This window comes from Gopherus flavomarginatus, chromosome 15 (genome assembly GCF_025201925.1).
Source record: "Gopherus flavomarginatus isolate rGopFla2 chromosome 15, rGopFla2.mat.asm, whole genome shotgun sequence".
NCBI lineage: Eukaryota > Metazoa > Chordata > Testudines > Testudinidae > Gopherus > Gopherus flavomarginatus.
In genome coordinates, this window is record NC_066631.1 from 4,076,637 (window position 1) to 4,090,174 (window position 13,538).

The 13,538-nt window shown below is 54.6% G+C and overlaps 1 protein-coding gene across 1 annotated transcript in view; it reads left to right on the plus strand.

Moving 5' to 3' along the window:
• Positions 1-13,538, plus strand: part of LOC127034640 (trichohyalin-like) — a 58,071-nt gene that overhangs the window by 29,302 nt on the left and 15,231 nt on the right. The window contains exons 9-16 of the mRNA XM_050923676.1: positions 191-283; positions 1,576-1,688; positions 2,162-2,297; positions 2,579-2,734; positions 3,338-3,442; positions 6,109-6,411; positions 8,556-8,618; positions 9,275-9,370. Of these exons, the coding sequence (XP_050779633.1) occupies positions 191-283; positions 1,576-1,688; positions 2,162-2,297; positions 2,579-2,734; positions 3,338-3,442; positions 6,109-6,411; positions 8,556-8,618; positions 9,275-9,370 (1,065 nt within the window). The remainder of the gene's footprint in view (positions 1-190; positions 284-1,575; positions 1,689-2,161; positions 2,298-2,578; positions 2,735-3,337; positions 3,443-6,108; positions 6,412-8,555; positions 8,619-9,274; positions 9,371-13,538) is intronic.

A 13,538-nucleotide genomic window follows, 5' to 3' on the forward strand; every position in this document is an offset into this window, starting at 1 on the left:
ACAGAGCTTGGTTGGACGGTAACGTGGGAACTCAGGGAAGAGAACCTGTCCGCTATTTGCATAAGAGAAGCTGTTGGGGTGGCTGAGGCCGGTTGTGTCAGCTGCTGGAAGGGGCTCTGGGGAAGAGCTGGGAAGTGCTGCTAGGGTAGGTCAGAGACATAGCGAGCTGTGTGTTTGATTCATTGCACAGGACCTGGGCACTGAAGAGGAGAGGCTGTTGCAGAGGAAATCCCAGCTACACAAGGCTGACTTGTCCCTGAGTGACATCCTGGGTCAGAAAAAGGTATTTTTCCCAGCAGCCCTATCCAGCAGAGAGGAGCCAGTGCAGAGACACTGCACAGTGCTGCAAACCAGCTGCCTGCAGGGATCCATCAGAGCCATTGTGTCACACCCTTGTTCACATGCACTTCGTGTCCAGAGCTGGTGGCTGCTGCTGGGGCAAGGCAGGGTGTGGCTCGTGAGGTTAGAGTTACTGATGGGACCAAGGGACTGGCATGGAGACGGGATCAGCACCCCGCAGCTCCAGCCACAGAGGGAGGATAAGGGAGGCTTAGAGTGTGGGTGGGAGAACTGACTCCCAGGATGGAGCAGCCCCAGTCATGCATGGACCTGCTGTCTTTTGCTGGTCTCCTGCTAAACTCAGCCCTCGACCACATGCTTCTTGGGGCTCCTACTGAGTTTGCACATTGTTTGTCCTGGGACAGCTGACAGCACTGGGAGGGAGGCCTTGGGACACGTGGGATTTGGAGAAAGCACCTGGCCAGGACTTGACAGGGGCTTGGGTCTAATCTACACTCAAGAGTTTTGCCAGTCTAGCTATACTGGTTATACTTGTACTAGCTATACTGGCAAACCCTCCTACTGGAGATGCAGTGTACTGGAGAAAAAGGGTCTTTGCTGGTACAGCTTTTTCCAGTTCAGTGAGAGAAGGGGCAAGCTATGGCATAAAAAACTCCCATCCTAAGTGACGTAGCCAGGCCGTCAAGTGTAAATCCTGGCCTTACATGGAGTCTGTCGTGCCCACGTACCATGGTGATGGGCCCCAGACAGGTCTAGCTCTTTTTCTGTATAATCTAGTCAGGTGGGTGGGGAGTTCCCTGTGGCAGGGGCAGCCTGGCCTCTTCCTGGGCCTATGTTCTTCCTTCTTAGTGGAGGGATCTGATGGGCTCCAGCCCCTCCCCACAACACCCACTTGGGGCCTACAGGGAGGATCTGTCCTATTGTCCTGTCAGACCAAGGCAGGAAGCTACAAGGTCCTAGGCCCATCGTGGTGAAGTTCTTGCTGAAAGACCCCAAGCGTTTGGATCTGTCAGCAGGAGAGTCCTGTCTGAGCGCTGCTGTTGAGTTGCCAAGGGAAGGGAGAGATCCAATCCATGCTCGCATTACTCATGACCAACACTTGTATGTGTCGCTGTCTGGGGGAGACCCATCCCACCTGGACTCCGCTCCATTCAGCACCTGGGCCTGTGGGGACGCGGCAGTGGGCTCAGCCTGTGGCGAGGCGAAGGCCTGTGGGGCAGGGCAGGGAGATGGGCACGTGCCTTTCCTGACATGTTTCTTCCCCTCTGCTCTCAGCGCGCGGTCCAGGACCTGGAGTCGCTGCATGGAGCCTTGGAGAGAAGCCAGAAGGAGGCAGAGACGCTGGAGTCCTGCCTGAAGGAGACTCGGAGCAAAGCGGATGAAGCCAGGTACCTGGCGTGAGGTTGGACACACAGGGACCTTGGCAGGTCAACGCTGGACGGGGGGTGGGGGAGTCATCTTGCAAATATGGGCCTGCTCTCACTGAAGCCAATAGCAAAATGCCTATTGAGATCAGTGGGAGCAGGAGCAGGCCCAAGAACTGCTCGCTCCTAGCCCGTTAATGACACAGGCACTTTGCGCAGCGGAGGGCTGTGCTGGCATGTGCTGGGTGAGCCTGGGGGCCACCTCTGGCTGACACTCACTGGAGCAGATGGCAGCCACCCTGTGGCACATGGAAGCCAGATAGCCCTGTAGCCTAAGCTCCCTCGTGATCTCAGCAGCCCTTGCGTAGACCCAGATGGAGCAGTGCATGCTGGGACCACTTGCCTCTGCACGCTGCACTTTCCTCTAGACCCTCAGCAAGCTGGCCGGGCTCGAAGCGTGCTGCCTCTCTGAGGGTGTCGGCACCTTCTTCCCACAGGGCAGACCTGCTGCTGCTGCAGTACAGACGGGACTCCTGCCTGCGGGAGCTGCCGGAGCTGGAGAAGGAACTGAGTGTGCTGAGACAGCAGCACTCCACCATGCACAGCACCCAGCTAGGGGCCTTCCAGGCCGAGGTGAGGGTGGGGGTCCGAGGATGGCCAGTGGGTCTGATGGTTCCCATGGGGGATTGCAGGAGCAGTGTCCACATTGCAGGTGGGAGGGGGAGCAGGAGGCAAAGGCGAGAAGGGCAGAGGGATGGAGTAGGGAGGGGACAGGGAAACCCCATTGCCCACTGCAGGGATAAGGGGATCTCTCACTGCACGGTTGGGAGGCCATGCTACTGGGTTTCCATGGGCCAGGAAGCAGCGCTGCGGACACAGGGGCCAGGCGATCCCATCCTCTGCTCATTTCCCAGGTCTCCTCACTAGCGGCCGAGCGGGAGGAGCTGAAGGCCCGTGTGCGTCACCTGGAGAGCAGCTTGTCCTTCCTGGAGCACCAGCTGAGCTGCTGCAAGGCAGAGTTGTTCTCTGAGCAGCGGGCAGCCAGAGCCAGGATCGAGGAGCTGCAGGAGGTAGCTGAGCTCCCCGGGGTTCCAGGCTGCTTTGGAAGTGCTGCTGTCTGGTGGGAAGGCACCTGGTGCCGCCTCCTAGACTCCACTGGAAGCAGGTGGTGTCTGCAGGGCAAAGGACCCCCATGTCAGGCTGGGTCCTTCCCCTCTCCTGTGTGCTGTGAATGAGATCTGGGATGCACCTGTAATTCTCCAGGTGCCGTCTGTTTCCTCAGCAGCTGGGAGGGCCTCCCAGCCATAGTGTTTATTGTATGAATTTCAGTCACACCTCGCAGCCCCAGTCATGGCCGGGACCCCCCAGTGCTCGGCTCTGCAGATACAGCACAGAGACACAGTGCCTGCCTCAAAGAGCTGTAAATAGTTCTCTTGTCCCCCAGCCACACAGGAGAGGGTTGCCTTGGAGGCAGCATCTCATGGCTGAGGTATAACTCACAGCAGAGCCCAGTGTCTCTCCCCACCCCAAGACCTTCTGGTGGGAATGACCCGGACGCTGTCCTTGCTGTGAGTGGTGGGGTTGCCCCCTGTCTGAACAGCAGCTGTGTGACTGCTCGTGCCTGGCCCTGGGCTAGCTCCCAGTGTGAATTGTGTGCGTTCTTTCGGCTGCAGTGCCTGGAGGAAGCTCAGAACAAGCTGGAGGAGAGGACGGCAGAGGGGACAGAGCTCCAGGAGGAGACCACGCGACTGAGACTGCAGCTCAGGGAGCTGGAGAGGGTGAGGGAAGCCCAGGTTCAGGTCAGAGGGTTTCCACATGGGGAGAGAGGGGAGCAGGAGCAAAGGAAGGTGGGAGGGTTGCTTAGTAGGTTTAAGAAACTGTCCCCCTTTGTATGCCACACCCCTTTTCCACTTCCAATAGAGAGGTGTGTGTACGCACGCACAAACACGGGTACCCAGGGCTGCCCCTGTCCCAGTGCAGGCTTGGTGGGAGTTGGGTGGTGAGACGGTTGGGACATGAAGAGTAACGGGGTGAAGGCAGCCTGCCGGGAGACCTCTGCCAGCAGCGAGTTGTATCTGGCCCCCAACAGGAGAGATGAGAACCCCATTGCTAGGGGGAGTCAGACTGGAGGTTCAAAGCCCTGCAGCAAGGGTCTGCCGATGTTTCCATAATGTGAAATATGCCTTAATAGACAGTGTCGCCCGGACCCCGCCTCCCCTCCCACGGGGCATCGCCCGGACCCCGCCTCCCCTCCCACAGGGCATCGCCCGGACCCCGCCTCCCCTCCCATAGGGCAGTGCCCTGACTCCGCCTCCCCTCCCATGGGGCAGTGCCCTGACTCCACCTCGCCTCCCACGGGGCATTGCCCAGACCCCGCCTCCCCTCCCACGGGGCAGTGCCCTGACTCCACCTCGCCTCCCACGGGGCATTGCCCAGACCCCACCTCCCCTCCCATGGGGCATTGCCCTGACTCCACCTCCCCTCCCACGGGGCATTGGCCGGACCCCACCTCCCCTCCCATGGGGCATTGCCCTGACTCCACCACCCTCCCACAGGGCATTGGCCAGACCCCTCCCCTCCTCCCATGGGGCATTTTCCTGACTCCGCCTCCCCTCCCATGGGGCAGTGCCCTAACTCCACCTCCCTTGAGGGGGCCACTTAGGGATCTGGGGCAAAAATTGGTCCTGCTAGTGAAGGCAGGGGGCTGGACTCAATGACCTTTCAAGGTCCCTTCCAGTTCTAGGAGATTGGTATATCTCCAATTATTATTATTATTATTGACTCCACCTCCCCTCCCACGGGGCATCGACCAGACCCCATCTGCCCTGACTCCGCCTCCCCTCCCACGGGGCAGTGCCCTGACTCCGCCTCCCCTCCCACGGGGCAGTGCCCTGACTCCGCCTCCCCTCCCATGGGGCAGTGCCCTGACTCCACCTCCCCTCCCACAGGGCATCGCCCAGACCCTGCCTACCCTCCCATGGGGCATCGTCTGGACCCCACCTCCCCTCCCATGGGGCATTGCCCTGACTTCACCTCCCCTCCCACGGGGCAGTGCCCTGGCTCCACCTCCCCTCTCATAGGGCATTGGCTGCTGGACCCCACCTCCGCCCCCATGGGGCATTGGCTGGACGCCGCCTCCCCTCTCATGGGGCATTGGCTGGACCCCACCTCCCCTCCCACAGGGCGTTGCCCGGACCCCGGCTCCCCTCCCACGGGGCATTGCCCAGTCCCTGCTTCGTGTCCACTGGTCACAGTAGCTGCAGCCAATGTGCAGTGGAGCTGTAAGAGGCCGGTGCTGATGGATCTTTAACTGTCTCTAATGCACTGATTGGTCCTTTATGAAAACTGCCAAGCGCTTTGTCTCCTTTAGCTTTTCATAGACTCATGGACTTTAATGTCAGAAGGGACCATTATGATCATCTAGTCTGACCTCCTGCACAATGCAGGCCATAGAATCTCACCCACCCACTCCTGTAACAAACCCCTAACCTATGTCTGAGTTATTGAAGTCCTCAAATTGTGGTTTAAAGACTTCAAGCTGCAGAGAATCCTCCAGCAAGTGCCCCGTGCCCCATGCTGCAGAGGAAGGCGAAAAACCTCCAGGGCTTCTGCCAATCTGCCCTGGAGGAAAATTCCTTCCCGACCCCAAATATGGTGATCAGCTAAACCCTGAGCATGTGGGCAAGACTCACCAGCCAGCACTCAGGAAAGAATTCTCTGTAGTAACTCAGATCCCAACCCATCTAACATCCCATCACAGACAACTGGGCTTACTTACCTGCTGATAATCAAAGATCAGTTGCCAAATTAATTGCCAAAATTAGGCTATCCCATCATACCATCCCCTCCATAAACTTACCAAGCTTAGTCTTGAAGCCAGATATGTCTTTTGCCCCCATTGCGCCCCTTGGAAGGCTATTCCAGAACTTCACTCCTCTAATGGTTAGAAACCTTCCTCTAATTTCAAGTCTAAACTTCCTAGTGTCCAGTTTGTATCCATTTGTTCTTGTGTCCACATTGGCACTAAGCTTAAATAATTCCTCTCCCTCCCTAATATTTATTCCTCTGATATATTTATAGAGAACAATCATATCTCCCCTCAACCTTCTTTTGGTTAAGCTAAACAAGCCTTTTCTTCGTGTCTCCTCTCCTCCCACCCCTCTTTTCCATTTCTCCTTCTTCCCTTTGGCCTCTGCTGCCTGGTCCCCTGCTGCCCAATGCCATACTGCTTGCATGTCTTGTTCCTGCCCCCCGCCCCTTCCTCTCCTGCTGTGGGCTGGCAGCTCTGCCCCATTGGTGGTTCCTGGTGCCCAGGATGTAGCTATGGCCCCTGGTAGAGGGAACAATCATGCCTTGGCACATGCAGAAGATGAACTCAGCTGTGCTGAGCCTCTTCCACCCCTTGTTTGAATGATGCTCTGACTTCCGCTTCGTGCTTCTACAGATACCAGCGGCCCCCAGAGCCTCTTGGAGCCCGTGCCGGTTTGTGATGGTTACACAGAGCTCTCTGTTCCAGAAGCAGGCAGCAGCTCTGAGTGGGCAGATCCGAGACCTCCGAGTGCAGGAGACGGAGCAGGAGCTGAGACTCTCTGCTCTGAAGAAGATCCTGTTGGAGAAGGAGCTAGAGCTGGTGAGGCTGCAAGAGGTCATCTGTGCCCTGACGGCCGAGAAGGAAGCTCAGCAACGCGCTATGGAGAACCTGAGAGAAGAACATGACAGGCAGCTGGGGAAGATGCAGCAGGAGAAGGTACCAGCCCTAAGCAGTCCAGCCTGAGCTGGGCCGGGGGCTTCTGCTCATGAATGGCTCCCTCATCCCTTGCTCTTCTCATTCCTTCTTTTTCCCCGCCTACCTAGCTGAATGGTTTTTATTCATAAAGGTGCAGCTCCTGCCCCATGTCAGGGAGTGGAGCTGCTCAATTTGGAATTTAAGGTAATGCCTGGGAGTCTTTACACCAAGTATGCGGCCCAGCTACTCTGGGCTGCTCTGTGTGGCCACCGACAGGGGGCTTTGGGGCAGTTTGGGCCATTGGGTTCCCTACTGTGCAGTTCCAGTGGCCATTGACCCCACAGAACGGGGACACTGGCAGCCTCGGGATTCCTGGCCCCCTGCAGAGATCATCAGCATGCAGCGCACCCATCTCCAGTGTTTGGGCCAAAAGTGGAGGAGGGGGAATTGGCATCAGCCTGAGAGGAGTAAATATTAAACTTGCCTTCCTGTCGGTCAGTGGTTACCAGGAAGGGGACAATAAATCTCAATAGTCTTTGAAATATTGCGTCCTATTTTGCCCTCCTCCCTCCACTACAGAAGGGATATGGACAAGTTGGAGAGAGTCCAGTGAAGAGCAACAAAAAAGATCAGGGGTCTGGGGCACATGACTTATGAGGAGAGGCTGAGGGAACTGGGCTTGTTTACTCTGCAGAAGAGAAGAGTGAGGGGGGATTTGATAGAAGCCTTCAATTACCTGAAGGAGAGTTCCAAAGAGGATGGATCTAGACTGTTCTCAGTGGTGGCAGATGACAGAACAAGGAGCAATGGTCTCAAGTTGCAGTGGGGGAGGTTTAGGTTGGATATTAGGAAACACCGTTTCACTAGGAGAGTGGTGAAGCACTGGAATGGGTTACCTAGGGAGGTGGTGGAATCTCCATGCTTAGAGGTTTTTAAGGCCTGGCTTGACAAAGCCCTGGCAGGGATGATTTAGTTGGGGTTTGTCCTGCTTTGAGCAGGGGGTTGGACTAGATGACCTCCTGAAGTCTCTTCCAACCCTAATCTTCTATGATTCTATGACTTGTCTATATTGAAAAGCTAATTTGGAGTAAGGGGGGTGAATTGAAAGTGCAGTAGCTATTCTGGAATAACTCCATGTGTGGGTGAGCCATAAAAGACCCAGGAAAAAAACCCAACCCCTATTATTGACTTCTGATAAGTCAGTTAGGAACAGTTTGGCATGTACAGTCTGATTGGCTGCTGTACCAGGATAAAGTAGTTGCATCTCTGGTCTGATTGGTCTAGTTAGTGTTCAGTGTCTCCAAGGAAATAATGTGTTGATGCATCACATGACACCTTTCAGTTACTCATGGACAAGAATTTTCTTCATGCTTGTAGCAATAAGAAAGAAAAAGGGGGTCTGGGTATATTGAACTGTATATGCACAAATTTAAGGAGGATGGGAAGTGAGATGAGACAGTAGTTTTATTGGACAGCTCTGAAAATGGCTAAAAGAGGCATCATGAAATGTCCTGGTTTATTGTCTCAATAATTTCTATCTCAAACATGCCCAGTTTACCAGTCAAATTATTTTTCTCACAGCCCAACCTGCAACATTAAGTGAGGATCTGCAAGTCGAGCTGGGCTCTTTTCTTCTCACACATATTTGCCTGCACTAAAGGTCACTGATGATGGCCCCCTGCAAAATACCTAGGTAGCGCCACAATCTTTCAGCTAGGTCCCCGCTGACACCTGGTGAGCCCCATTGCTTCCCGTGGGTTTACTCCAGGGTTGCTGACTGGAACTCGGTAGCAACTGTATTGATGGCACACAAGAAAGAGGAGAAACGCTGGCGCAGAGATCCCTTCTTTTCAGCCTTCACTGAAATGCAGCCACCTCTGGAATGGACTCAGCTGATGTTTTCCAGGGCACAGCCATGCTGCATAGCAGTTTAAAGGTTCTCCTGCCTTGGATCCAGTAAAGGGACAGGGCAGTAGCTTCGGTGGAAAGGACATAATAACCTGAAGTGGAGTCTAGCCAGGACTCTGAGGCTAAGGATTCTTGCCAGCCCCATGGACTCTGTGGCCATGCAGTTATGGGGCTCTGGGCATTGGCAGAAGGGAACATGGAGGCTGGCTGGATTGCAGGGTGTGCAGTGTGGCTAGGTGCTGTTTTCTGTGCTGTAGGAGCTGGAGTGGGCCCAGCAGAGGGAGGCGCTGCAGTGTCTGAAGCAGCAGGAGCTCCAGGAGGTTTGTATCACGCAGTCCCATACTCACGTGCCGTGTTCCCTCCAGATGTGAGTGCAGCTGACATGGTGACTGTTGTTGGCATGTCCTCCAGCAAGCTGACTTGTGCCTTGAGGAGTACCTGCAAATTGCTGGAAGGACCTAGGTACATCACTCACCTGTCTCTCTCACTAATAGCCTCCAGGCAGGCCCTCCCTACATGTCAGTGTCTCAGTGGGGTGAGTCGTGTGATGTGGCAGATGAGCTCATGCACTGGAGTATGGGTGAAGTCTTGGATGTCAAATTGGCTGAATGGTCCCCTCTTTCTCTGACTTGTTCTCCTTTGGCCAGGCACCTGGCTGGATTTGCAGTGGGGAGGCAGCGTGGTCCTAGACAGAGCACCTGTCCATTTCCCCTCGCTTTTCTATGCCTCAGTTTCCGCACCTGTACAGTGGGGCAGGTGATGCATTCTGAGCTGCCTGGGTGAGGAAAGCTATTTAAGGGTGAAGCTGTGGTGTTGTCAGTACATTAAATGCATTGTAATGTCAAGGAAGCCAGTCGTTCTCCATCGAGCACTGCCTGGGATCAAAGGGTCTTCCAGACAGAGAAGAAGAGCCTCAAGGGCTCCTTGTCCCGTGTCTAAAGGCAGAGGCTCCCCATTCTCATGTCTGTCTTCTCAGTTCGCAGAGAGTTTGGAGCACGTGAAGGCCAGGGCCCTCCAGGATCAAGCCGCCTCCTTCCAGAAGGAAGTGGAGAATCTCACCAGGGTGATTGAGGTAACTGCTCCCCACGGGGCAGGGGGAGTGAGTGGGTCATGGTTTGAGGGATGGCAAAATCTGACCCACCTGGATGTGTGTAATAGAGCCATGGATTCCAAGGCCAGAAGGAACCATTGTGATCATCTAGCCTGAGCTCCTGCAGAACCAAGACCCTTCAATTTTGGTAGTTACTGATTTTCTCAAAAAATTTCCCAGGAATTTCTGGATTTTATTGATTTCCCCAAATTTTTTGTTGACTTTTTTGGGACCCGGGTATTTTTCTCAAGCGAAGCAGGCAGGACCACTCTGAAGCACCGGGCTTAGGAGTGTTACCCTCTCAAAACCAGACTCCAGACACCCCTACAATGGCTTGCCTATATTTGCAGCTTAATTCTCAATTTGTGTGGTTTTGGTAGGTGAAAGACCCCCTTTGGTAGGTGAAAGGCCCACCCGAGCGGATTTACCAGTGGGTTTCTCTCCAACTTTTGGAAGACTCCCCAGAGTAGACTAGGTCTGTTAACCCTTGGAAGGACTGGATACAACCTTCTGCTCCAAGGACTGACACTCAGGCTGTAATTCTTTGAAAACAAAAATAACCTTTATTTAACACAACATACCCTAACACAGTGAATCTAAAACATATTTAAAGAAACAAAAACATAAGTTCTTACAATTTAAGACATGCATTACAAAATAACAAACTCTATTAGCACAGGTACACACTGAAGTACCCAAACTTTCAGTATCTGACAATTGGAAAATAGCTTTAAATGGTTACATTCTATACGCGATGGCCAGTCACACAGAGGATGCTGACAGCCAGTTCTTAAACACTGAAGACTATACACACTAAAACATACGTACCTAATTATCCAGCTTTATTATCTCAAAAACACTCCTTCATACATTCTCATTATTCTTTATGTGAGAGTCATCGTGATTCCTTCCCCACAGTCCTCTTTCCCTCTGCTCTGTCTAGGTCCTTCTGATCTGCCAGGACTGATGTTGTCACTGCTACTGCTTCTGCCGTCATTCTTCAGTGATTTCAGCCCTTATCTTTCAGATTCTGATTCTCCTAATGTTCACTCCAGTGCCTTCCACTCACACTCACTCAAGCCTGTCAGCTCTGTACCTTAGATATAGATTTTGGCCTATTCTGATTGGTTATTTTTATAATCCTAAGAATTCCCACGGAGTGGTGTAGCTAGGAATGGAAGTTTGGGTGGGCCCCAACAGACCATGCTAGCTCAGCTTCTCCCACAATGCCACGCCCTCTTCCTAGCCCTGGTGCCTCCAGACACAGGGCTTCACTTGCCGAGCTGGGCACGTGTATGGGGTAAGGACTCACCAGTGTGGGTAGCTGCTGGGGTAAAAGAGGTCTCACCTCTTCGGACTGAACATTCTCCACATTCCTTAGAGCAGAGGGAGGATATATGCACTGGACCCCGCCCCCCTTCAGTTGAGCAGAATCCAAAGGCTACCCCACCTCGCAGGGCACCCAGTCAGGGAAACAGGTTCCCTGAGCCTCGCCATCTTTGGAAGAGAGAAAGTTTATCCAAAGTGGGAAGAGAAAACTCGGGCTGGGGCAGGGGGGAGCAGAGGCCAAGGGCTGGCGTTGGGGAAAGGGGCAGGACCCAGGGGGGCACACGACATGGGTGAGGCAGTGGAAATGGGGGGCATAGCAGAGCCTGGAGCTAGGGGCACAGGGATGGGGCTGGGGTGCAGGAGGGATCAGGAGGCCTCTCCAGCCAGTCCTTACTGCTCAGCAGGCACCAGAAGACAAGGCTGCCTGGGGCGCACAGACTGTCCATGTGGCAAAGAGGGGCACTGCCAGGGCTCGAGCTCTGCCCACCCCTTCCGACCCCGGCTTGGTATCCGTCTGCCCGGCTGGCCACACCTCCCTTTTCTGCCAGCATTGCTGTGTCCATGCCTCCTGCGCCGCGTGCAGCTGCCTTTGCCCAGCCCAGCCACACCCCTGGGCGCCGGCCCAGCCCTGCTCTGGCCCCAGCACTAGCCCCAGACCTGCCCCCACGAGGCACAGCCCCTGCCTGGGATGATTCACCTCCTCTCAGCCTGTGGATTCAGGGGGCCCCAGCCCTGCCCGTGCTCCGTCCTGGATTTCAGGTGCCCGAATGATGCTCTGAACCACTGTGGCAACACAACACCCCTGCTCAGATTTGGGTGGGCCACGCCCTGTTCTCACCAATCAGGTTTAAGCCCACTATCCGTCAATCAAAGCTAGACCTGATTGAAGACCTGCGCCTTAGATGCTGGACCTGATTGAGAACCTGTGTTATGCTTAACTGCCCCACCTCTTCAGGTTTTGGAGGACCCTTTACCTCACCTCAGTCTGCCTGCTTGGCCAAATCTCTTCCAGACCTCCATTTTGGATTTCTCCGACTCTGACTGCTTGTGACCACCATCTTGTCATGGCTAGCCACCTAGACCCACCCTCGTCAATAAACATGTCAGTGTATCTTGACGCTATGATTCACTCTCACCCCCCTATTTCTGTTATTTTAAACATGTTTAATTCCGCTCTCTCCCTGCTTTAGCTCATGGTGGCAGCCCAGCTATAGGCCTTACACAGAACAGAGCCACTGAAAAATCCCCTGTATCAGAGGGGAGCAGTAGGCTGCATCCCATGAGTACTGGCCCCCTGTCAGACAGAGCACCCTCGTGACCCCACTCTGCCCTGATGCCTGGTCTCGTGCTGCAGGGCCAGAGCCAGCAGTAGGCTCTGTCTAGCAGGGGATGTGGACCGGGTTCTGTGCCAGTGGTCTCAGCTGCCAGGACCAGGCTCTCTGCCCGTCTTTCTCCCCCACTGCACAGCAGCAGCAACCGCCAGCTGATAATTACCCTCCTCTGCAGGGGAGGCCAGCAGGAACTTGGCACTCAGGGAGTCACAGTTGCACCTCATGAGGCCTGACGCCTGCCAGACAGAGCCTCTTCCTGACCTGGCCGTCTGCTTCCTCTGCACTGTGAGGAAGCGAGAGGGGCAGGGAGCTGGGTCTCAGCAGCTGAGGCCACCTTACTGCTGCATCATCAGTACTCCCCTCCCTCTCCCTGCCTGGCCCCCAGGAACACCTAGCACCCCCAGTCCACTGCGCTTTGTTTTCAGTTTTTACCCATTTTTACCCATTTGTTAAATTTTGGACAAACACAGATAAATTCCTGAGAAACGTATATATACACAAGCAGAAAACAAAAAGAGCCTTTGCACAACATAGGCCAGAGAGCAGAGCCCTGCTAATGAGCTGGGTGGGTCTCATTCCAGCCCATACGGTAAGAGGAGCCCATGTCCCCATCTCTGCTGGCCTTTGCCCACATGCCCCAGCTGTTCTAGATCCTGGACTTTGCTCCGTTTGTGGCAATCATTTCCGTGGCAGCAGGCTGTGGTGAGCTCCCCAGAATAGCTAATAATGAAAGTGCTGCCAGTGTCCTCCAGCCTGGTAACCCCAATACTCTGTAGAAACCTGAGTGAACAAAGCCTCTAGTCCATGAGGTGGGTGAGTATTACTATCGCTATGCTACAGATGGGGAAACTGAGGCAGAGAGCAGGGCAGAGATATGCCAGCAGGCATGCAACAAGTCCAAGGCAGCACTGGGCCTAGAACTCACATCCTCTGATTCTCAGTCCCTTGTTCTAGCTATCAGACAATACTTTCTTCATGCTGAGGACCAGCAGTTGGCTGCCCGGGGGGGGGAACATAGAGATCCCTAATTCAAGGCCAGATGTTTGTTGTGCTAAAAGCTGAAGCACAGAAGAGCACTGGCCAGATCAGCTGTGTTTTCCACAAACAGTCCTTCCCTTTTCAAGTCCCCCACTAGGTCTGTGTAATGGCAGGGTGCACGTGGCTGGACACAGTAGTGTCCACTGGGCTGAGGCAGGAATCGAGGCTAGTTACCAAGCTGAGTCAGGAGACAGGTACCGAGCTCAAGCCGGACTGGGGCTGAAGGCAGGAGCAAGTTGGGACGAAAGGCAAGTCTGCAGCTGCAGCAAGCCAGAGTCTTCACTGTCGCCCAGCTCCCTGGGCCAGCTTTCTGGTTTAAATAGTTGGTGTGGACCAGTCAGGTGACCACAGGGTTCCATTGCTCTGGCCTTGTCGGGCAGGACGCCCTGCGGTGTCTAACTCTCCAGTAATTGTTAGGTGCTGCTTCACATGACTCCCAGTGGCAGCAAGAA